The sequence below is a fragment of the Danio rerio genome, chromosome 23, assembly GCF_052040795.2.
Source record: "Danio rerio strain M-AB ecotype USA chromosome 23, GRCz13ab, whole genome shotgun sequence".
Classification (NCBI taxonomy): domain Eukaryota; kingdom Metazoa; phylum Chordata; class Actinopteri; order Cypriniformes; family Danionidae; genus Danio; species Danio rerio.
The window spans coordinates 15,136,458-15,162,538 of record NC_141043.1 but is presented as its reverse complement, the minus strand read 5'-3'; the positions used below and the strand labels follow the sequence as shown (position 1 = coordinate 15,162,538).

Below are 26,081 nucleotides of genomic sequence, written 5' to 3'. Positions count from 1 at the left end.
AAGTTTGAACTTCTTAGTGGCTGTTTAAATTACCAATAACTGATAAAAAAAGCTTTGTGAGGCTGAATGAATCCTCATGAGGTCAATGTGAACGTCAATGACAGAGGTCTGTGGTGATGTGTAGCTGGACATTGTGTTACATCTAATAAGTTAGATTCCATGGTTGTTGACAAGAGAAAATTGCTCAATATCTCGAGAGGAAAAAAGTTTCTCTAACAGTAACATCCCATGTCAGAATCAACGCTTTCCATTCCGTTTGAATGAGTGACATCAAGCATTGCCAAACTGAATTGTGGATCCGTCGGTGCCGCTTTATTAGCGGAGCATCAGCCAATAAGATCGATTTATCGAAATACCCTAGCACAGACAGTAGCCGATTATGGACTACTTTCATATGACGATTACGTCAGCCTAAACTTTAGACACACCATCCATCAGGCATTGACACTGAAGCCCCATGTGAAATGTGCGTGATCAGTGTGGCTGATTAAAATGTGAATGATTCTTTTCCATTAGCTCCTTCGAATACTGTAGTTTTTTAATTCTTTTTTTCTCAACACTTTTCTTATTAATTAGATTTTACACCAATAGAGTATAATACTGAATTACAGCCCCTCTCATACACTTTGTTTAATTAATTCTGGACTATTGGTCATTCCTAAAATATCAAAAATCACTGTATGCAGTAGGTTCTTTTACCTGTCTGGCGCCTAAACTCTGATTGTTACATCAACATCAAAAGACACAAGTGTCCATCAAATGTGTGCTTACATTGAAAAACAATGTAAAAGAAGAGTATTGGAAAGAGAAAACACATTATGTGTGAATGCGCCCTACCTCTGGTTGCCTGGGGAACTTTTATGAATTAATTTATTCTTGGCTTTAAAAACAAACATTTTGGAATGAAAACCAAGCATATCATACAAGACTGGAAAATTGCTAACTGCTAATCACCACTGCTCGGATCACATGAGCTGTACTGATGCTCGTATTGGTTGTTGCTCATGAAAGTCCCTCTTTATTTGCATAAAAGTTAAAGAGCCCATTTTATGGGTTTTTGAAAATACCCTTCCATGTAGTGTGTAACAGCTCTAAGTGAAGTGAAATATCCAGCTAAATATACAGCTTAAATCTGTAAGAGTACAGTGTTTAAAACTGTTGATTCATCTATAAAAGAGTCGACTCATAGTGCTTCAAATGAGTCGTCTTGATAACGAGTCATTAGGTGTTTCGCGATGATGTGGCTACAAAACACAAGTAGTTGTGCGCGCAAACCTGGGAAATTTGAAACCTGCAGCCCCGCCCACTAATACAAAAAAAAGCCACACACACACACATAGACGCTGGTTGAATGAAGTCACACCATGCAGATGGATATTATTGACAGTCCCTACCCAAAGATGAAACCTCAGCATTATAGCCCAGCATTGAGGAGTTTGATTGCTTCTGGAAACTACATGCTTACAAAGAAGACTTTATCAGCCGTTTGTTAAAGGAAGAATCAGTAAAGACTTCTGATGGACTATGTCAGAACATGGATCAGTGCATCATGGATCAGTTTCTTCCTCCATTTCTCAAGTGTATGTATGTGCGATTTAAATTGTTGCCTCGTTTACTCTACCTTGCAAATTATGTATTTAGTTGTGTTTTGTTACTTGTCATGTATCAGGTTAACACTTTATATTCTCATATCGCATGTAAAGCTAGGAGATCTCCTTGCCAGTTCTTGGAGTTTTTGCTCAATAAATAGTTAGTCGTCTGTATTTTCCACTCCATTGTCTGTATTTACATTTACCCACTGGCAGCTAAAATCCACGCCTTACACTATGAAGTGTGTATGCACTATGACTACTTTTATATTGTTGATTAGCTGCTGGGCATTTCACTCTGTCGTGCTGAAGGCTGTCAGTGTCGACAAATCACAGCAGGCTGTCATCGGTCCAATCAGTGCAGATTAGTTTCGCGCTACGGAGGGGTTTGGGTACAAATGAATCACTGAAGGATTCGTATGGGAGTCGCTGGGATAATTAGGTAAAAGTAAATGCAGATTATAAGACCATGAAAATGTTTTTTGACCTTGCATGCATATTAGATTGTTGTTGGAGACCCTTACAACAAAAATATGAAGCTATTTCATGTATAAAGGAGCTCTTTAAAGGATTCTCAAATTTTTCACACCGCTCGACCAGCCCACATCCGCACTCCAGCCGTCACTGTTGCTTGTGTAGACATGAATGTCACCAAAAGTCGCCAGCCCTCCCTTGAAATGAATGCTTGCTTGTCGCTTTGCTGTTGTGAGTACTTCGTAGTGTGAATGTGGCTTGAGGCTGTATTAATCGGGGAAATCGGAGCCCAGAACACTTCCCAATAAACTCTGGATTTTGAACACCATCTACACTTACGTTAGTCTGTCTGTTTGTCTCTCCTTACCCTGGGGTTAACATAATCTTGGATCTGGCCTGTAACCAAAGCAGATGTTTGTTGTGGCCATCGACGAGTCTAGAGGACAAGACTGATTCCTGCAAAGACCCAATTGACAGCTGAATCTCTGCTAACATCCTATCAGCTAGGACCTGCACCTACACCTTTCTCAAGCCCTTGGATGTCTTTAGACTGCAGCTGTCCCTTTCTGTTTGGCCAGAGGAGAACTAGATGCATCGGCTAAGCCTAGTATCTCCCCATTCCCAAACTCCACTGGTTGAACTGATCAGGATGCCCAAACAAAACATTGCTTATTTTTTTTCACCCTAATTTTTGTCCTAATATTTGTTGCTCATACTATCTGGAATTGAAGGTTGCTTTAAGGTCTCTCTAAGCCCCTCTAAACTTCTTTCTGAGAAGCTACTTTTCTCTAATTGGTCAGATGGCTTAGTTTGTAGTGATTTGTCAAATACTTACAGTAATGTCTTTTACCATATTTGAGTATACGTTTCTTCAGCACTTGAGGCACATAGATATGAGGTGTCAGTTATACATTATCAATTTGACCTTGAGCTTTCATCCTTTGGAAATGTATGTGGAACAAACTTTTCCAGTCCTCAGCTACTACTACCGTTTCTGAAGTTTTGGTACATGTCAGTCATGAAGACTATAAAGTGTCATTGTGCAAATCTACTACAAACCTATATAAGTGTAAACCAAAGTAAGTCTGGAATTACTGATGATGACTCAATATAGTTCATCTCTTACTTTTGGGCAGGGGTTACCAAATTCAGTCCTGGAGGGAGGGTGTCCTGACAGAGTTTATCTTCATCTTGCCTCAAAACACCTGCATGGAAGTTTTATGTATACCTAGTAAAACCAGGAATGACCTGACTAGCTAGTGCTTGGTTAGGGTTGGAGCTAAAGTCTGCAGGACACCAGCACTCCAGGAACAAGTTAGATGACCCCTGCTTTTGTGTGATAAGAACTCCATTTATCATGCATTCACAGCACATTCACTCCTATGTTATACCAAATGAATGGAAAATCTGAAAAAAAATTATGGGAATCTCTGTAATAATGTGTTTCTGTAAAGTAAGCTGTGATGATGTTGAGTTTTCCAGTTGTCCAGAAGGACTCTGACCTTTTGACAGATCTCCATGTGCTTCTTCAGACCATGTACGGTCTTGCGAGTGACAACAGAGCATGTCGGACAGACAACTTCTCCTCTCTCAGAGATGGTGCTCTGCCACTGGGCTTCAGCAGGAGGCACTGAGACACAGAGATCAAGCACAGTTAATTAACAGGGTTTTTTTTTTTTCATTATACATTATATGCCTTTTTTTCCATTTACTGAAGGTAATGCGAATTTCCACACATATTAGTACAGCTATCCCTATGGGGACTTCCCATAGACAAAATTATTTTTATACTGTACAAACTGTACAAACCCCTCACAGAAATCAAATAGCAGTTTAGCATTACCAAACTACTTACGTCTAAGTGATTTCCGAGCCGTTTTCCTTATGAGGACCAAAAAATGTCCCAACAAGGTCAAAATCTTGTGGTATTGCTAGTCGACATTGCTACAGTTCATTTTTATTTACAGTTTAGATTTACATTTAATTAGTTTTTTTCCTTATATCACATGTACAGTATATAATTAATATTTCATTATAGAAATTAATTCAAGATGTTCCAATTTGATGTCCATATTAAATACAAATTACAAAAGCGGTTTTATTTAAATAAAAATATCCATACAAAAAAAAACATAAACATAATAAATATTTAGTAAAGTGTTCGCATTAATCTTTTAAAATAACTGGTGTGAAAATAACTTAAATGTTTCAACAGTCAAAAACATACTATTTCTGGTCATTGGAATACATAAAAAGACTTTTCCAAACCATTATATTTTAAAAGAAACGTTTTGATGTCAAATGGGCAAATCTAGTAATTTGAAGGATAATGACAAAATATAAAGATTTATTACTTAATAAAGCAATAGTTCGCCCCAAAATAAACATTTTTGCACCATGTACTCAGCCTACAAGTGCTTACAAAGTTTCTGTGTTGTGTTAAAAACAAAAAAATATATATTTTGAAGGCTGTTAGAAATCGGTAACCATTACTTCAATAGTGGGAAAAAATAGTATGGAAGTCAATGGTTACAGGTTTCCAGTGGTGGAAAGAGTACTGACAAATCTTACTCAAGTAAAAGTACCATTTCTTGCTCAAAATGTAGCACAAGTAGGGTAAAAGTATCTGCTGTAAACATTACTCAAAGTAGGAGTAAATATAACATTTCAAATGTACTCAAGAGTAGTGAGCAGTGAGTATTATGCTGTTAAAAGCTGATGCATTTTTTTTTTATGTAATTTGTGAATGTGTGTAAATGTAACATTTTGTAATGCATTGAGTCAATATCCAGCAGGCACACAATGTCATAAGATGCTAATATTAGCATAGGTTTAGGTTGTGACATCTGGTGACCAACATTCAATGTCTAGTCAGTGTCTAAGCTGGCTAGACCATCAACATTATTTTGATTATTTCCAATAATGATATCTAATGAAGTTGATATTTGGTTGATTTTAGGTTGTGTTAGAAAGTGACCAAAATCGAAAGTTGAGCCAACATTCTAAACAAATATCATATTGACCTCAAATACAGACATTTATTTGTTATTGCTTGTAAAGATTTTGGACATCCTCTTGGACACTTTTAATGCTTCCAAACAGTTTGCTGCTATTATAAATCGCCCTTTAGGTCATTCATTATGAGGCGATTTGCCTTCTATGCGGGATTTGATTAGACAGAAATCACAAGATTGATTTTTCTACTGTAACCAATCCCCATAGACAACAAAAAATAAAGTAGTGACTGCAGGTTGAAGGAAATTAATAGAGTAAAGTACCGATACATCACTAAAAATGTACTCAAGGGAAAGTAAAAGTACACATTTTAAAACTACTTAGTAAATACAATTCCTGAGAAAACTAAAGTTATTCACAGTTACAGTTACAATTACAGTGTAATTACTCAATTACAGTAGTTTGAGTATTTGTAATTTGTTACTTTACACCACTGCAGGTTTCCAACATTTTTCAAAATAATTTCCTTTGTGTTCAACTGAAGAAAGAAACACAAACAGGTTTGGAACAAGTGGAGGATAAGAAAACGAATTTTCATTATTGGGTGAACTGTCTCTTTAAGTATTACATATTATACTGTATAAAATAATGTAAATTACATTACAGTTTTGTTTTGTTTGATGCTTGAAACACTATTTTTGACCCCTTTTTAACTTGTACTGTTATTGTTATTTCACATTTCCGGATTTTTTCAGCACCGGAAGTTATAGTTGGCTAAACATAGAGCGCAATGAATGGGAGAGTAAAACAAATATTTGTTTTAAAATCCTATTTGCTAAAATAATAAAATATAAGCTCCCCAATGGTGTTATAAAGTTTTTCATGTCTGTTTTTTGTAATTTGATGCAAATTTGATATAATACATACATGAATACATATAAATGTTCAGTCGTTTTTTTATTTTTATTTAAATATTAAAAACTTTCAAGGATTTAAGATGCTGATGATCGTTAAACAAGCCATAACGTTCCTGTGAAAAAGGTACATTATACACTACTTGGCCCATGCAAATGCACTCCATGATTTCATCATCCAAGTCATGCAGAGAGAGTAAAGAGAGACCTGAACTAGCTTCTTTTCTGTTGGGAGTTTGAGTCGACTGCTTCCTCGGGGACTCCTCACTGAACTGAGTCCCTTCTGCCCGCTTCATCCGGCCTGCTTTTAACTTCTCCTCCACCTTATTCATTCCTGTGCAACACATAACAAAATCACACACTCAGGGACAGCCGAGACCTCACAAGTCACAAAAACACAAGCACCACTGAGATGAACAAACAAAAGCAAAGTGAGGAAATTAAACCCTTCAAATTTTCCTGGGGGTCAGAAAATCGTGTTGTGTTGTAGCCTGTTTTGGGATATCACGTTACTTGATAATGTAAGATTACAGCTTACAACAGGAAATGAAACACGTCTTAAATAACTTTATAGATGCCTATTAGCAGCAGCAGGGGTCATTTTATCAGAGATTATATGGATGTTAATTATAAACATACAGGAGCATAAAAGTACAGCTGAAATCTTAAAGGAACATTCACCTTTGTTTGGAAATAGGCTCATTTTATAAGTAACCTAAAGTTAACATTTGAATTTGGAATTGAATTCAGATAATCTGTATTTACATTGTGTACAAAGACTGATGAAAAATGAAAAGTTACGGATATGTATAGGAACTCTATGATCGTTCCGGTGTAATAATCAAGGAACTTTACTGTTGTGCCATGGCTAAAGCAGGTGAAATGATATAGCAAACTCTGACAGATTTATTTCTTGTTAGACTACTATATTTGAATAGCACGCTCCCATTTGACAGTGGGCCTCTTGGCACAGCTCCACCTCAAGGCTCACTGTGCCTTCTAGTGCAGCTCCACCTCAGGGCTCAGTGAGCTCCAAAGAAGACCTTCATTGCCAGGTTCAGTAAGCATGTTTAGTCTTTTCTGAAATATTTATAGACATTTTCTCCTGTCTGATGTTCAATGTCTGAGTTGTTTGGTTTTAACTGCCATGCTTATTTATTTACTGTTCAGTTTATAGATGACACAGAGTGTTTATTTTTACAGCAACAAAAATGGGCCCCCCTTAAAATCAGACCCAGGAGACATACACTTGCTTTTAATAATAAAAGTTACAAGCTTAAAATACACATGTGAAGACTGAAAATGGCAAGTTCATACAGAAAAAGAGCTTGTTGGAGCATTTCATTTGGGTTTATGACTAAAAATAGATACTTGCAAACTGTAAAAAAGCATTTAGGGGTATTTAAATAAAAGCGTGTGAATAAAAACAGGTCCCCATGTGTCTTTGCTCTCTCTCTCTCTCTCTCTCTCTCTCTCTCTCTCTCCCTCTCCCTCTGCATTTAGGATCATTAAATGTCTTAATTATGGATTTAAAAAGTCATTAGTTTTAAAAGATCACCATTTCCTGTCCAAATGTAAAATCATGGAATAACTACTTAAGGGAGGGAGACTAAATTAGGACAGAATATTAAAGGGTCACGAAACACCAAAACCCATTTTTTGAGCTGTTGACAGTCCTATATGTGTCACACACTGCTAAAAACATTATTAGGACACATCTATTCCACTAAAAAGTGAAAATTGGTTGTTTTTGCGTTATTTCGAGCAAATTCGTATTTCCGGTTTGAAACAAATTTTTGAAGCTGCGTCATGACTTGAGATCTTAGCGTGTATTCGATCGTATAGACTGGACGTCTGTACCTGGGAGTACCTTATGACTTCTTGGAGTGTGCTGCATTCATTCAAGAGTAAGACTTGGTTCAAACCAATCAGCGCGCTCTATTGTGTATGCGGTGCAACTTCATTAATATGCATGATAGCTTCAAAGAATGTTTTCTACTTGTTACAGTGTTTAGACGGCAGAGAGACGCCGCGTTGTGTTGCCAAGTGGAAGAACAATAATTGTTTGGAGATACGGGTCATCAGTGTTGCTTTTATAATTTGCTGCACTGAAGGTTTTTTTCATTTTCCCTCTATGGAAGCTCAGCTGGACTCACGTGTGAATTACAGTGCACACGACGCTCGTCTGAAATATGTGTCAAAGGAACATTGTTAAGCCAAGAGCTTTTCTCATCTGGAAATGGTAAATTTCGGATTTGCCATCTCCTTTTAAAAAAAACTCAGCTCCAGTTGGTGTTGATTGTTCTGTCTGTTTAGATTTGGTAAGCGATCAGTGGTCTTTGTTCGTTTATTCAGAGGCAAAGTTAGTTTGTATCGTGTTCAGTACTCTTTTAGTGTTTAAAGACGGACATTAGTCAAATGGTTTTTAAGTTAACACAGTTTACTGTACATTAACATCACTACAATATTATGGACGGAAAAATCAGCTGTAAATGCAGTTCTTCGAGTGTAAACATGTAAGCACCACAACCAAACTTACCGTTGTGTAGGATTTTCACCACATTTTGTGACAGGAATAACACACACGGCTTTCTGACGCTACCTACTGTGTGCATCTAAGTTACCGGAAAATGCAGAGGGTTTTTTTTTTTTTTCGCATTCGCCGGACAGTAACAAACATTGCAGAAAAAATGCACGCTTACAGCAATTCCTCAAATCAAATATATTGTTTGTCACCAGGGGCATAAATGAAATTCCTAAATGAAGAAGGACTTTGACTGCCAAACTGCAGTTAAAGTCCACCATTTAATAATTTGGCAAATAATTTGATTACTGATGTCCATGTAAACACAGTCACTGTCTTTCTCCTCAGTGTCTGTGTTTGTTTTGCTTCTGTGAAAATCAGCGCGTGCCCAAACCGACACTCCCATTTTTATGCTAATTTTTACAGACATTCCCACTTTCCCTCCTCCGACCCTCCCCCCTAAACAGACATGCCCACTTTCCTAACTTTTTCCAAAGTAGAGGTGTGAAAAAACCCTGCTGAAACAAGGGGGTTTCATGGTTCTTTATTTCTGGCTGAGCTATTCCTTTAAGACCATATAGTGCAAATGACTTTAAGTTGACCGCATTTACAATGCAAACAATGTTTTTCTTACTTGTTACTTGTTACTTTTTATTCGATTAAAAAAAAAAAGTGATAAAAAAATTACGGAAACTTATTTACAAAATAAATTCCAGCATGCGCATAAAAAAAGACATGCTATTTTGTTTTACCAGATCATGGGATGGGTGCGATGGGACTGTGTTAATGAACAAATCAGCCTTATCACATTGTACATCATCTGAAATGTTGGTTTGGTCAGTCTAAAATCCCTCGAAGTATAATACTGAGTCGTCTTCTTCTTCTGAAGCACAAGTAATGGTCACACTTTATTTTGATGTCTGTTTGTTGAATTTAAGTTACACTGCATCTATATGCCAACTAATTCTCATTGCAAAGCTTCTTATAGTCAGTTAAATGTTTGTTGAAGAAGCATATCAACAGATCTTAAGCAGACAGTCTACTAGTACTCAAATGGACCATCAAAATAAAGTGTTACCCAAATAATTCATAACATAAGAAAAAAGGCCAGTGGCTTCTCCTACTGCAGCAAATTCCATTTTTCTTTTTGATATACCCCACTAGTATATCAGAAAGTTACAACATTGCTTACTTTGACCAATTGGATTGAAACTGGATTGACTTTATTTGCAAATGTTAATGCAATATTCCAGCCAGATTCGCAGCTTTGGATCTAAATGTATCTTATGTGTGATGCAATGTGAAGATTTCTACATATAATGCAATGGCGATTCCCACTCTCTATTATATAAAATTAGATGTATGAGCTTTTGTGTTGCAATACCTTTCAAACCGAATGTTCCTGAAATGGACGGCTGCTCCCCGGTGAACTTCTTTGGAGTTTTCTGCTTCCTCCCTGGCTCAAATGGAGAAGAACAACAACAAGAGGTCAAACATCTCAATAACATGGCATTCACTGTTGCTGTATGACAACCTGTGGTGCTAAACAATAGCACTTGTGAGCTTCTGTTGTACATTACAGTCTCATTAATGATGCTCAAACTTCACCTACTGTTTCACATGCTGCGGTTCCTCCTGTGGAGAAACTGAAACAGCTAAGATAAAGCCAAACATCCTTATTTTTAATAACACTTTACAGGAAGGGGTGTTCACAAGACTGCCACGAAATACAGTTAATATGAAGGAGGTTCAATGCATGCTTATAACAACTGTCATCAACTGTCATTCGCTCAGTTATGTCATTTGAAATGCAAAGGTGACATTGTTGGAGATATCATTGTTATGACAACTAGACAAACAACAAGACAAATAATTACATCATAACCTGTCTTTGTTTTTGTCACGACTACTTGACTTTACCAAGATAGCAAAACCTTTCAGTTTGACATTATTAAACAAATAAAAAATAACATGTCATAAACTTGTCATAAACATGAATGTTATTAGGCCATTTTAATAGGGTCATGACATGATTTTAATAGTGTCATGATTTTATAACAGCATTGGTAATATTTTTCAATAAATCTTTACCGAATGTCATTACATATCAATGATGCTGTTGTAAAATCATTTGACAGAGTATTGACACTTTTGCTTAGTAATGTTTATGACTTATTCATGATAAATTATGTCACCTTGCTAATGTCAAACTGTCATGACCAAGAAACTGACAGGTTTTGTTGTCTTGGTAATGTCATGGCAATAAATGTCATTAAGTTTTAAAAATGCTGTTATAAAATCATTTGACAGAGTATTGACACTTTTGCTTAGTAATGTTTATGACAGATTTATGACAAATTATGTCACCTTGCAAATGTCAAACTGTCATGACCAAGACACTGACAGGTTTTGTTGTCTGGGTAATGTCAATTGACAATGAATGTCATTAAATTTCAATTATGCTGTTATAAAATAATTTGACAGTGTATTGACACTTTAGCTAAGTGATGTTTATGACAGATTTATGACAAATTATGTTGTCTTGCTATTGTCAAACTGTCATGACAAAGACACTGACAGGCTTTGTTGTCTGGGTAATGTCAAGTGACAAGGAATGTCATTAAATTTCAATTATGCTGTTATAAAATAATTTGACAGTGTATTGAAACTTTTGCTTAGTAATGTTTATGACAGATTTATGACAAATTATGTCACCTTGCAAATGTCAAACTGTCATGACCAAGACACTGACAGGTTTTGTTGTCTGGGTAATGTCAATTGGCAATAAATGTCATTAAATTTCAATGATGCTGTTATAAAATCATTTGACAGTGTATTGACACTTTAGCTAAGCAATGTTTATGACAGATTTATGACAAATTATGTTGTCTTGCTATTGTCAAGCTGTCATGACAAAGACACTGACAGGTTTTGTTGTCTTGGTAATGTCAAGTGGCATTAAATGGTCATTAAATTTCAATGATGCTGTTATAAAATCATTTGACATAGTAATGACACTTTTGCTTAGTAATGTTTATGACAGATTTATGACAGGTGATGGCATCTTGCTAATGTCAAGCTGCCATGAAAAAAACACTAATAGGTTTTGTTGTCTTGGAGATGTCAAGTGGCTCTAAATTCTCATTAAATAGCAACGACCCTGTTCTAAAATTATTTGACAGTATTGACACTTTTGCTAAGTAATGTTTATGACAGATTTATGACAAGTTGTGTCCTCTTTGCTAATGTCAAACGGTCACAACAAAAACACTGACAGGTTTTGTTGTCTTGGTAATGTCAAGTGGAATTAAATGGTCATTAAATACCAACAATGCTGTTATAAAATAATTTCACAGTGTATTGACACTTTTGCTTAGTAATGTTTATGACAAGTTATGTCATCTTGTTATTGTCAAGCTGTCATGACAAAGACTCTCACAGGTTTTGTTGTCTTGGTAATGCCAAATTGTCAAGACAAAGACAAAGACATGTTATGATGTATTTGTTTATGTCAAGTTGTCATAACAAACATCTCAAACTATATCAACTTTGCATTTAAAATGACAACTATGCGAAGGTCACTTGATGAAAGTTGTCATAAGCATGTATAATTCTGTGTGTAATGTCATAATCATGATTACGTCTTATGATTACGTCTTATGAACACTCCCTAAAGTGTTTTTTTTTTACTAATGAATACAGAACACAGTAGTTCATTTATATTCTTGAAGAAAGCTAAATAAAGTAATCTTGCTATATAGATAGCTAAATAAAGTGACATATTATATCCAAAAACTTCATACGGTGAACTAAAAATCAACAGGAAGAGAAGAAGCTGCTGCAGTGAGTCTAAATACTGAAGTTCAGCTTTGATGAATATGCTTGACAGCATAGACTATAAGCTGTCATTGAGGGTAAGGGTGACCAACAAAGTATTTTTTGGTGTAAATATCGAATTGTTTTTGGCTGCTTGTAATCCATGATATCTTTCAAAGTTATCTGACATTAACAAGAAGATTTTGTTCTGACAGTTAAGCTGAGATCTTGTCATACTTTATAACAATTTTCTTATCTAAAGCAGATAAATTGTGTTAATGTGAGAAATGTTGAACACGGTTGAATACTATTTGGTTTGAGGTTACGTATCTTACATCTTAATGTGTATGCATTCACATGACCTTTGCTTGTCAACTTATGTCACACAAGCACAGCTGCTCAAGTCTTTTCCTCCTGACATTTCAGACACACACACACACACACACACACACACACACACACACACACACACACACACACACACACACACACACACACACACACACACAGTCCTCGCCTCTGGCTCTGGAATGGAACAGCAAACGAAGGGATCGTGTACCCAAACAAAGGCCATAAATAGCGAACTCACAGCACGAGTCGCGCCGACATCTCAACACACACAGCGGTTCTGCCAGGCGGAGACAGAGACAGCAGTGCCACCAGCTACCAGAGAGACTTAATGACCGGCAAACACTGAGCTCTCACACACTGCTACTTAAAGGGCCAGGACAACACTTTACACAAACGCCAATAAGGGCATTCTGGGACATGCTAATGACTGCTGTTATAATTTTGACGTAAAAACATTTAAAATAGCACACACCGAGAAATCATTCATTTACTTTTGTCCAGAATTTTTTTATGTCATGTGAGTTTTATATATAGTGCTTATTTTAAAGAGGTGGTCCACTACGATATCATATTTAAACTTAAGTTCATGTGTAATGTTGCTATGTGAACATAACATCTCTCAATGCAATACGCTTAAAGTTTTACAGAGTTAGCTCAGCAAAGCCTACAGTATGAAGTTTGGGGACTACAAAAAATACATCCAGGCTAGTGAGATCACAAAAGCTTTAAATTACATGCATCAACTGCGTGCAGCAAAGGGGCGTAGCCAAAGGTGCTGTAATGTTATAGCAGAGAAAGGTAAAATGCCATCCAAACACTGCTATTTCCACAGAGCTTCTTCTGTTTCTGTATTAGTGCTTCTGACGGACACAACAAAAAGAGAGAAGTACTTACAATTTAATTTTAATTATGTTCCTGAGATTTATAAAAATACATAGCTCTAGCATTTGACAAAGGAGAGCTTCCAGAATCTCTTCCAATTAAATGATGGATTTGTCTAAAAACTCCTCAAAGAAGGAACAGCTCCAACCATAATAGACGAAGATGTGGATTGTGAGCAACAACCTAGTATTTTGAGTTGTTAAAATGAATCTATTGTATGCATAGTAGGATTTTCATTTATTCATTCATTCAATTATTCATTCATTTTCTTTTCGATTTAGTAATTAATCTGGGGTCGCCACAGCGGAATGAACCGCCAGCTTATCCAGAATATGTTTTTGCAGCAGATGCCCTTTCAGCTGTAACCCATTTCTGGGAAACATCCATACACACTTATACACACTCATATATGGACAATTTAGCCGAGGCTAAAAGATTAAACTTTTTTTAAGATTGAACTTTATTTGATTGATTACAGTTTTGATTTGGCATCATCTAATCTAATGTATATGCCCACATAAATGCATACATACATACATTCACTATCACTATCACAAAGTCACTATCATATTTTCTGGGCATGTCCAATTATACACCTGTTTTTGGAAAGACATTCACAAGACATTGGAGGCCGTATTGAAGACCGAAATCAAATTTCAGCTTTCAGTGTTATACTTAGGAATTTTTGAGTTGCATGAAACTAAATATATATATATATATATATATATATATATATATATATATATATATATATATATATATATATATATATATAGAGAGAGAGAGAGAGAGAGAGAGAGAGAGAGAGAGAGAGAAACATAAAGAATAGTATTGGTTGCACCCTACTATCATGTCAGGTGTTATTAGTTACTGTGACAGCCAGCAGTCATGATCTCAGTGTGTAGCAATCTTACTGTGCTTCATTCTTTCTGGGTCCTCCTCAGGGAATGGTGGAGGTAAACTGCCCCCCTCGCTCTCGCTGCCTCCGGTGTCTACAGACGAGTTCTGCTGCTGTCTTCTGTCCGGCCTCTGGGGGGCGCAATCCCCATTCTGTGAGGGCTGAGACGCCTCCTGTGTCTTCTTCACCTTGAAAAATAGAGGCGACGGAGGGTTGTTCTCCACGGGCCTGAGAAGGAGCACGGGGAACACAGCCTATTAATGTCAATCCACAGAGGAGCCACACCATAGAAACATCATCTAGGACATAATGAAGACCTCATGGAAAACAAGGCATCATTTTTAGCTGAGTGCCAAATAAAGTGTTTGCGCACATATTAGCTGTGGAAATGTATCATGCATGGCTAAAGTTGGATTAAGAAAAAGCGTTCAAACCTTTTTTTGGCATTTCCCTTCATGGGGCTTTTCTGCTGTTTGGGTTCGGGTTTGGGGTCAGGTTTGGTCTCCATGGTGACTCTTTCTGGATGGTTCCACAGCTTGTGCTTCTGAAGACGCACCTTGGTGGCAAACACAGCTTCACAGTACGGGCAGCTGTGACTCAGCTTCTCTGCTATGGTCGCCTGAATACCACACAAACACACACACTCAGTTAAGTTCTGTGCTATAGGTATCAGATGTAAGCAAAAAAAAATTGGTTGGGTCTTTCCAGAGTTTTTTTTTTTTTCACTAAAGAAGGTGGGTCAAGACGGTTCAGTGGTGGCCCAATCTTCAACTTGTTTTATAAAAGATTGAAATGTCCACTGAAATGTCAAGAAGAGTAACAATAGTTTTTATGTCAAAAAAGCTTGCAAGTCATATGTTTATAGCACAAATATTTGATGTAAGGGAAAAATGCTTATATCTAAGGTTGTTCCGATTCCAATACAAGTATCAGAGATGCCACTGATACCACAAAAAATTCTCGTATCAGTGTTGCTGAGTCTTTGAAACCATTTTCTTCAATGAGACATACAGTTATGCCCGCTAGCTTTGTTTAAATCTAAAGTCAATTCCTTGCTGCATAGAATGCAAACACAGCAATCACAGAAATGTGATTTCCACCACTTTACAAAAAATTTGAAAGTATTCATAATAGCATCACTGCGAAAAAAAACAAAAACAAAAAAAAAGATGAATGAATGCATGCTACACTTCCAACTGTACATTGTGCTTTCTTTTTCTTCAAATGAGTTTTGAGGTAAAATAGGAATAAATCCTCATAAAGTCAGCGTATTAGCGCGCTGCTACATTGAAAACATATCATTCGATTTGTGTCTTCTGATTGGTTGTTGGGATATAGCGGCTTTTCTGTCAAAGGCAAGTGTCGTTTAGGGGCTTTTTATTTCTAAATACGCTGATGCTGCGATTTTAATGATAAAAAGCTAATCTTTTTGTTAATGGCGTACTACGTGCCTAAAGCATTCATTCAATGTCATTATCTCATTTTTGGCGGAAGTGGCGTTTAGCTGCTTTTGCATCTGATCTCTTCATATATGTGTGCTTAAGTCAAAATTATTAGCCCTCCTGAATAATTTCTACACTTTTTCAAATATTTCCCATGTGATATTTAACACAGAAAGGAGATTTTCACAGCACTTCCTATAATACTCTTTCTTCTGGGAAAAGACATAAGAAATTAGTTATTAGAAACTAGTTATTACAACTGATACATTTAAAAAATGTGTTGAAAAAATCAAATAAAAGAGATAAAGTCAGAATTATTAGCCCTCCTACTAATTTTTTTCTTTTTTAAATATTTCCCAAATGTTGTTTAACAGAGCAATGACATTTTCAGAGTATGTCTGATCATATTTTTGCTTCTGGAAAAAGTCTTATTTGTTTTATTTTGACTAGAATAAAAGCAGTATTCAATTTTTTGTTAACCATTGTAAGGGCAAAATTATTAGCCCCTTTAACCAATTTTTTTTTTCTCGACTGTCTACAGAACAAGCCATCATTATACAATAACTTGTCTAATTACCCTAACTTGCCTAGTTAAACTAATAAACCTAATTAAGCCTTCAAATGTCACTTTAAGCTGTATAGAAGTGTCTTAAAAATTTTCTAGTAAAATATTATTAACTGTCATCATGGCAAAGATAAAATAAATCAGTTATTAGAAATGAGTTATTAAAACTATTATGTTTAGAAATGTGTTGAAAACAATCTTCTCTCCATAAACAGAAATTGAGGAAAAAAATAAACAGGGGGGGATAATAATTGAGGGGGGCTAATAATTCTGTCTTCAACTGTATATACTATCGAAAAAAAGACTTGTCATTTATCCAAGTTTTAGGAACAACCAATAATAACTTGATTTCTAGTAAATCATTTGGTGTCAGAAGTGGCTTATATGAAAGGCAAATGCCTCTAGAATACACTTTATTTTTAAACTATTTACTTTTAAACTATTTAATTAGGACAGTAAGGTCTGACTTTGCTCAGACAAAAACCTTGTCACTTAACAGAAGTAATGTACAGTTTAAAAAGAAAAAGTGGAAAAATAATTAATATTTGACATGACTTCGCTGACCTTGGATGACTGCATCCATACATTTCTGCAATGACTCAAATAACTTATTAATAAACTCATCTGGAATGGCAAGGAAAGCATTCTTGCAGGACTCCCAGAGGTCATCAAGATTCTTTGATTTATCTTCAATGCCTCCTCCTTCATCTTACCCCACACATGATCAATGTTAATGTCTGGCGACTAGGCTGGCCAATCCTGGAGCACCTTGACCTTCTTTGCTTTCAGGAACTTTGATGTGGAGGCTGAAGTATTAGAAGAAGCGCTATCCTGCTGAAGAATTAGCCCTCTCCTGTGGTTTGTAATGTAATGAGCAACACAAATGTCTTGATACCTCAGGCTGTTGTTGTTGCCATCCACTCTGCAGATATCTTGCACGCCCCATACTGAATGTAAACCCAAACCATGATTTGTCCTTCACCAAAATTGACTGGTTTCTATTAGAATCTTGGCTCCACTTCCGCAGTATTTGTGATGATTGGGATGCAGCTCAATAGATGATTCATCTGAAAAAAATCTACTTTCTCATACTTTTCCAAATCATCAACTAGAAGTCAAACAAGTTTTGCTCTCACAACTAGGATCGACGGAAAGAGTCTAGTCAGGTAGTGTGTGTGTGTGTGTGTGTGTGTGTGTGTGTGTGTGTGTGTGTGTGTGTGTGTGTGTGTCAGGTAGTGTGTGTGCCGCTAAACGACACTTCCACCAAAAATGAGGTAATGACATTAAGCGAATGTAGAACAAACAAAACATATATTTGCATCAAATTATCTCAAACGCAGCGCCAGCTTATTCAGAAATAACAGTTTGTTGGCAAAAGCCTCTAAACGCCACTAGCCTTTGACAGCAAAAGCTGCTATGTCCTGAGAAACAAGCAGAAAACGCAAATCGAATCATAGCTTTTCACTGTAGCAGCGCACTGATACGTCGGCCTTTATGAAGAGACTGTTTTATTCTAATTCCGATTTACATTTTAAAAGATGGAGTTTGATGAGCCTGTTCGACTGTCAGTGACGGTCAAATGAAAATGAAAATGAAAATGTCCCTCAAATGTCCCTGTGCATCATAAGAAAAAGAATACACAAATGTACAGTCGGAAGTGCAGCATGCATTCATAATGTTTTTTTTGTGCAGTGCTGGTACTTTGAATGAGTTCGATTTACTTGACATTGAGCGGCAACTCAATTTCACGAAAGATCATTTTAAGATACTATTTTTTTTGTGGATAAACAAGAGACAAAAAAAGAGACCAAGACCTTGAGCATAGTGAGAATGAATGAGTGACAGCTTTTAAAATTGTCTGAGAGACATCCCCTTTTTTGCACAGTAGGCCTTGTCTTTTATTTGCTAATGTATATATATATTACTTTAATAAATTGTATTCCTTTTTTCATTATGGACAATGCACAGACATTGATGTTTCACAATGTTTTTACACTACATTATTTGAATCTAAAAAGCTTAGTTTGCAATGTTTAATTTTTTTTACATTACTTTTACATTACAACCTTAATAAATCAAAATCCAAAATATCAGAAATACCAACAGATTGTTAACAATTAATTAATGCTAGTTTTAATATTATTGATTAATGCACTTACTCGACAGATGTCATTCATTCAATTGCCTTATAGTCCCTGGTTTATCAGGGGTTACCACAGCAGAATGAACCGCCACTTACTTGACATATTTATGTATTTTATATTTTAGGTGGTTTGTGTAATGTGTTTTAAGTTTAATAAAATAATTTCTAATTGCATCTTTAGTGATTTTCAACTAATTACAGTCTTGTCCCAATAGGTGGATTTAGAGGTATTTGCAAAAAAGCACAAGTGGATTTAGCTCGTTTTGATGGCAAAAAAAATCTAAAAAGTGAAATTTTGGAAAAAAATGTGTTTTATTTACCAGATAATAACCTTCTCATTATCTATAATAATATAATACAATATATAAAACATCTGAACCTAAACAGAGGAGCCTGATAGAAAAATGTTCATTTACAAGAAAAGTGATGTGATTTATCTATCTATCTATCTATCTATCTATCTATCTATCTATCTATCTATCTATCTATCTATCTATCTATCTATCTATCTATCTATCTATCTATCTATCTATCTATCTATCTATCTATCTATCTATATATATATATATATATATATATATATATATATATATGAAGTTCTTTTTCAGTGTGGAAGAGTAAATAATATTACTGTTAAATGTGTCTTATAATAAAATACTCTAGTTCACTAAATGTATTTGTTCATGTTTTATTACAGGATAAGTTTGAAGTTCATCATAAAACATTTAGATAAATTCAAACAAGGTTAGTAGGTGCACAAATACACACCCAGGTCTGGGGTTAGCACTTTATCGGCTGATACCAGTCCATGTATTGGAATCGGTATCGAAAAGGGTATCGGGACATCTCTAATTTAAGGATCACAGAGATGCCAATAAAGGCTAATCAATTGACATTTTACATCTTTACATATTTGTACAATTCTTCAATCCACTTGGTTTCACCTATTTTTCAGCAAGATGATTTTAAGTACCCAATGTAACATGCGTTCTCTCTCTCTATATATAATCAGTTGTGTAAATATACACTGTGTATTTAGTAAACATATATTAAGATTTTATCATATCATTAAGATTTGACTAAAAATGTAATAGCTTTAATTCCCAGGATTACACTAAACTGATTAAAAGTTGAGATGTTTATAATCTCACAAATAATTTAAAATTTAAATAGGTTAAATGTATTCGTCCAAACTTTATATTCAAGACAAAATAAATGTAGAAATCTATGTATTCATCCTCTTTGACACCTGCCAAAACAACACAAGTATGCCAGTATCAATACATTTCAAAGCTATTGCAGCTAAATGTCCTAGCTGACGCAATCCTAAACCAACCCAAACCTTTAGCACTTCATAACCTTGACTTGACTAGTCGGAAACTGTCCATACAACCCACTGACTATAGTGTAAACCCCCACTGAGTGCATACACGTTTTTTTTTTTTTTTTTTTTTTGCAGTGTAATGGATATTAGTGTTTACCCCTTGGCATCGCTGATAGTGATATTTAAGTCCGTAAATACTGGGGAATTCCAGCCAGCAGCCTGAGCTTGGACATTTCACCCTGGAACGACTCTTAAACTCCTCTTTCCACTGAACCATCATATGGGCCTTCAACGAGAGAAAAGCAAACAATACACAAGAGGCACTGCAAACTATTAGCAATCAATTGACTAACACTCAGCCCTCTGTGAGATGATCCTCTTCCAAATTCAACAGTTGGAAGTACTTTTGGAAATTCCCCTTACTCATTTCACAAACGGCTTTAAAAAACACTCAAAATCCCAATCTGGCATGTACTTCGCTCCTTTATCAGTGGCCAAAAGATATATTTAATGCTTTACTCACAGGAATATTGCGCAGCTCCTGTACCTCCACTCGAGGACGCCCTTTTTTCTTGCCCTCTGCTTTGTCATTATAGGAGGAACCTGAGAACATATCAACATCAAAAAGCTCGTAAGAGCACTTACATAGTTTTATATTCAAATGTAATGGCTAATGTGATTGAGAGGAGTTGATTTTCATGCACATCTTGTCAGGAAAGTATGGTTGTGTGATCAGCAGTAAGCCACTGTAAGTCAGAGGGCACTCTTGCGTGGTAATTTCAAATCCCTATGCAAAAGAAATCCACAAAATCCTAGTGGTGTGCAGATTGAGGCTTCATAAAACACTGAAACAGTTGAAGCAAATGTGCCGAGGCTTTGAAATGTTTTAAAACCTTTCTTTACAGTGACACCTAGTGGTCATTTTTTAATGTACTGCTTTTAATGTATTGAAACAGTTGGGTAAATTGAGAAATTATACCCTACGTGGTAGAATTAGGGTTTTAAGTGATTCAGTGAGTGTTTCTGACTAACATGCAAAGATAATACGTTAGAATCCAGGGTAATGCGGCTAAAGACCTTTTTCTTAGAATGCTAAATTGCCCATTGTGCTTTGCGTGTATGCGCAAGGAGAATGCTAAGAACTTCCGGTCAGCAGCTGATGCATATAAACAGTCACATTTTGACAGCTTTGAAACGATAGTTTTAATCTATTTTACCTGCTTTTATCATCTTTGAACTAATACTGTTGTCGATCAGCACCACCTGCTGGACTGATATTTAAAAAAAATGCAATCTAATGCTGTGTTCACACCAAACGTGGAACGCGCGGATATTCGCGCGTAAATTGCCGCGTGAACATTTGAGTTTACTCGCTTCATTCGAGCGTCAAACCCCGCTTCATTCGCGTGTGAAATCCGCTTCATTCGTGTGTCAAAGTCACTTCAGAACAGACGCGGATTCGCGTGATGGGCAGGGCTTCTGTCTGCCCGGTGACAGTAGCTTCGTTGCTAAAAGGCTAACATGAATTTTATGAAGAAAATAACAATGTTTATGTACTTTATAAAGGCTGAAAAACAGCGTTGATACGTTTAGGACCGTGTCTGAGTCCACTACATGCTTTCAGAGGTGCATCCAGCTGTGTGAGCTCATAAACTCCTCCAGAAACTGAATCTGGATCACGGAGGCTTTCAACGGTGCTTCTGACTGAGCCAAGCCCAGTTTGATGACTTGTTGTCGGTGTCGCCAGGAGGATTTCCCCCGGGACACCATCAACAGGTTCTACATCATAATCACGCCCCACAAGAGAAAGCTTCTGATTGGTTAACGCGGCGCGAATTTCTGCTGAAGTTCAGATTTTCGAACTCGAGAGATTCATGCGAAATGCGCGTTAAGCGTGTCAAACGCACAAAACGCTCAATTCGCTCCGCGCCATTCGCGCGTATCGCACTGCAGGATGTCTATTCGCGCGTTTGCATTGACTTAACATGTAAATCACTCACCCTTGACGCGCGTTCCGTGTCTGTTGTGAACGCAGCATGATAGGATGGAAAACAACTGCTGTGAGGCAATTTCCCCTCACAGCAGTCAGACGACATCTTCTGCCGTTTAAATAAAGCCTTGTCATCGCTAAAGTCAACATTTCTTTCTTTCAAATATTTAACCAACCCAAACAAATGTAGTTCACCAAAATGTTTGGCAAACACACATAGCCTACTGTACTGTCAGTAGGCCACTAACACACTGATTTAATGAGTGTGACAAAGTAAAAATAAGGTGACATTTTGAAATGACAGAAAAACACAAACCATGGTAGATACAACAAACTAAATGAAATATAAACAGCTCGTGATTAGAATGAACAGCAAATTAGCCAGCAGAGTATCAGTAACAGACTTTTATTGGTCATTTTTGTAAATTGCATGACTTACATAACAGTTAAGTTTCATGCCAGTAATCTGGTGTGCTCTATAATACAGTGAAGTATTGTGTGTGTGTGTGTGTGTGTGTGTGTGTGTGTGTGTGTGTGTGTGTGTGTGTGTGTGTGTGTGTGTGTGTGTGTGTGTGTGTGTGTGTGCGTGTGTTTGTGTGTGTGTGTGCACAGTGTTCAGGCGGCAGAAACGTGAACTAGGAGAACGTTTTTCTCTCGAGCGTGAACCACATCTGACAGATTAACAGCTTTAACACACACTTTTTAAAGTTGTGTGTCACAAAAACACTCTGTAATCCATTAAAAACGATTTTGTAACCCATTTTTGGAGTGTAAATTACCAGTTGTGATTGCTGTAAACGGAAGTTCTTAGACATTCTACCAGAAGATGCCGGTTGATATGACGCCCTCTATGCAGCAGCCTAGAAAAAGGTCTATAGATATTAGTTTTTAAATGCTATGTTCTTGTAGTGGTTTTGTTTTAACATTGGTCAGACATCTGAATGAACACTTTGTCAATATGTTTTGTTTCGGTTTAAAAGATTTACATTATTAAAATACATATCAAGTTTTTTTCCAGTCCTATCACTCAAACGCAGATTCGCCAGGTCTTGAAATGCTACTGAAAGGACCAATGCTTTGAATCGCATTAGTCACGTGACCTTAGTCTTTCAAACCATTTTAGTCACATGACCTGGGTGCAGCGGAGTAAAGTAACTAATTACAAATACTCAAATTATTGTAATTGAGCAGTTTTTCTAATGAATTATAATTTGCCAAGTACTGTAGTTTTAAAGTTGTGTACTTTTACTTTGCCTTGAATACATTTTTAGTACAGTATATGTACTTTTACTGCATTACTTTCCTTTAACCTGCAGTCACTACTTAATTTTTTCTTGTCTATGTGGATTATAAAAATCTGTCCTGAGATTCCTATCCAATCAAATCGCACATAGAAGGTAAGTCGCATCATAATGAACTACCTCAAGACATGGGCACTTTATAATATCAGCCGTTTGAAGGCATTAAAAGGGTCCAAAAAGATGTCTAAAATCTTTACAAGCATTGACCTAGAGACCGTTTAGATGCATGTTACTTATAAGAAGATGACGGATGTTTACTGTATGATGACCGAAATGACTCAACAGGCACAAGATGTCAACATGAGGTCAGATTGACTTTGTACCCTAACATCATGGATGTTGCCTTTTGTTTGGAAATGAAAATCCCACTGACGTCAGAACTCAACGTCAGGTCAATGCCAATGTTAAATGTCGAACCTAAAACCAACCAAATATCAACATCAGATGATGATGTTACAGTTTGAAGTTGAGTGGACGTTACCGCTATGACGTCTATCAGAATGTTGGATTTTAGTTGCCTTACCTGAAGAATAAATGTCAGTGTTTGAAGTCAATATGACTTTGGTTTAAGATGTTGGCTTGACGTAAGATTTTGGACCGTTTCTAAGAACCTAAAATCAACCAAATATTTGTTTCGATTGGTGTAGGGGAAAAGGAGCGAGGACTTAGGTGCAGTAAAAAAATGGGTATTTATTAATAATAAAATAAAATAAAAGGCAAAACAAACTACCACGAGGGGAACAACATTAATAAAACAAATAAACAATCTAAACAAACTAGACTGGGCAGGTTGGCAGGAATCAGGACTGGAGGGCAGGCTGGCAGGAATCAAGACTGGAGGACAGGACAAGGCAGGAAATGACAACGAACTGGCACAGGACAGCAGATAATTAACTGAGAAAACTCGAGTCGAGCATAACAGGACAGGACAAGACAGAGCTAGTGTCTGGACTCTGCCACCAAAGCAAGAATTTACAAGACCAGAGTGGCAGAACCCTGCACAATATCAATGTCATTTGACATCATTATTGGTCATCGAAATAACGTGGTCTTTAGACGCTGGCTAGACCTTGAGTTTTGGTCACCTGACATCACAACATAAATCTAACCTAATATTAATGTCTTATGATGTTGTGCGCCTGTTGGGCAATAACTAGATGCACTACAGAATGTTACGTTTACACACATCAACAAATTACATGTAAATGTATCATCTTTTTACAGCACATTACTCACTACTCACTACTCTTGAGTACTTTTAAAAGGGCTACTTTTCCTACTTTGTGTAATATTTACAACATATACTTTTACTCCACTTACACTACATTTTTAGGTAAGTAATGGTACTTTTACTTGAGTATGATTTTTCAGTACTCTTTCCACCATTGCCTGGGTGTTTCAATGGCCTTAGTCACGTGACCAGGGTGTTTTGGGTTATGCTTTGATGCAGTGTTTCGAAACACTTGCAGTTTGGGACCTCGACACTTTTTCATAACATCAGTTTCGCGTCAATCATCCCTAGAAAATCCATATAGCGTTATTTAACAAACCAAACCCTGCTATCAATGATTTAGTGTGACTAACTAACACATGATTATAGAATCATCTCACAGAAGGATTTATTTCAAAAACACGACTGAAATTATGAGCTAATTTTGGAGTTGCAACATATTATTATATGGGGCATCAAAAGTAGCAGCATGTAGTTCACAGATATGCTAAGCAAACAGCTGTCATTGTCACAGAATGATAATCTCAATTTCATTATTAAAGGATGCGATTGATTTTGAATTTGAACATGATTTTGCGAGCTAATCAGTTAACTACAACTCTGTCGAGTAAACACTGCTCCATCTGAAAGCATGTGCTGGAGGTTTACTAGAACCGGCTTTACTGACAAAATATGAATGAAAATTGCCTTTGATTTATTGGTTTCAGGCGACACAGTGGCTCAATGGTTAGTACTTTCGCCTCACAGCAAGAAGGCCACTGGTTCGAGTTTTGGATGGGCCAGTTGGCATTTCTGTGTGGAGTTTGCATGTTCTCCCCGTGTTGGTATGGGTTTCCTCCAGGTGCTCTGGTTTTCCAAAAAGTCCAAAAACATGTGCTATAACTGAATTATGTAAACAAAATTGGCCATAATGGGTGAGGCCCAATTCCAATTCTTAGCCCTTTCCCTTTACACCTACCTCTCGTTTTGCGCATGCCCGTGAAGGGGTAGTGGTGTCCCAATTATCTTTAGCTTGAAGGCGTAGGGCTAAGGGCAAGGGGTATACACCCCTTAAAATGAAGATTTTTCAGGACCACACTCAAAACCAAGGGGTAAGAAAAATTTACTAGAATACATCAGCCAGAGCTCCACTCGGAAGTAAGGAGATGTCTGCTATAATGTAATGTTGTTTTGGTGTGTTTACATAGGTGAATATGGCCCCTGTGTAATTGCACAGTAAAGTTATGATCTTATTGCCACATTAGATCGTTATGATGACATAATATATGCCTTTAGTGATTTGCTGAAGATAAATACCAAAAATAACACTACAGCAGTTGCAATCTTCTGATCTCATATGAAGCAAGAGGTGGCGATGACATATGATGGCATGTGCAGGTGCTCTAGTGCTGTCCCAATTCTTAGGGGTAAATTTTAAAGCCCTTCCCTTAACTCTTGGTCGTAAGGGCTTAGGGGAAGGGGTAGGGGTACAAAAAAAGAATTGGGATTGGGCCTGAATGTGAGAGTGTGTAAGGGTGTTTCCCCGTACTGGGTTGTGGCTGGAAAGGCATCTGCTACATAAAACATATGCTGGAATAGCCACTGTGGTGACGTCTGATAAATAAGGGACTAAGCCGAAGGAAAATGCTTGCACACAGTTTGAAGCTAAAGAGCTAAACAACTCAAAACATGGAATCTCCTCA

General features: G+C 36.7%; 1 protein-coding gene across 14 annotated transcripts in view; it reads right to left on the bottom strand.

Annotated features, from left to right (window-relative positions):
- znf512b (zinc finger protein 512B) overlaps nt 1-26,081 on the bottom strand; it is a 145,815-nt gene that overhangs the window by 52,342 nt on the left and 67,392 nt on the right. For 6 of the 14 annotated variants that reach the window (XM_087306693.1, XM_087306695.1, XM_087306694.1 and 3 more), the window contains 7 exons: nt 20,401-20,480; nt 20,035-20,163; nt 14,838-15,022; nt 14,420-14,631; nt 9,841-9,912; nt 6,141-6,266; nt 3,566-3,693 (listed from right to left, as the gene is read on the bottom strand). In XM_087306693.1, coding sequence (XP_087162819.1) covers nt 3,566-3,693; nt 6,141-6,266; nt 9,841-9,912; nt 14,420-14,631; nt 14,838-15,022; nt 20,035-20,163; nt 20,401-20,480 — 932 coding nt within the window. Of the gene's footprint in view, nt 1-3,565; nt 3,694-6,140; nt 6,267-9,840; nt 9,917-10,068; nt 10,304-14,419; nt 14,632-14,837; nt 15,023-20,034; nt 20,164-20,400; nt 20,481-26,081 lie in introns of those variants that run through there. The other 8 variants (XM_087306699.1, XM_087306700.1, XM_087306701.1 and 5 more) reach the window with 6 other exon arrangements.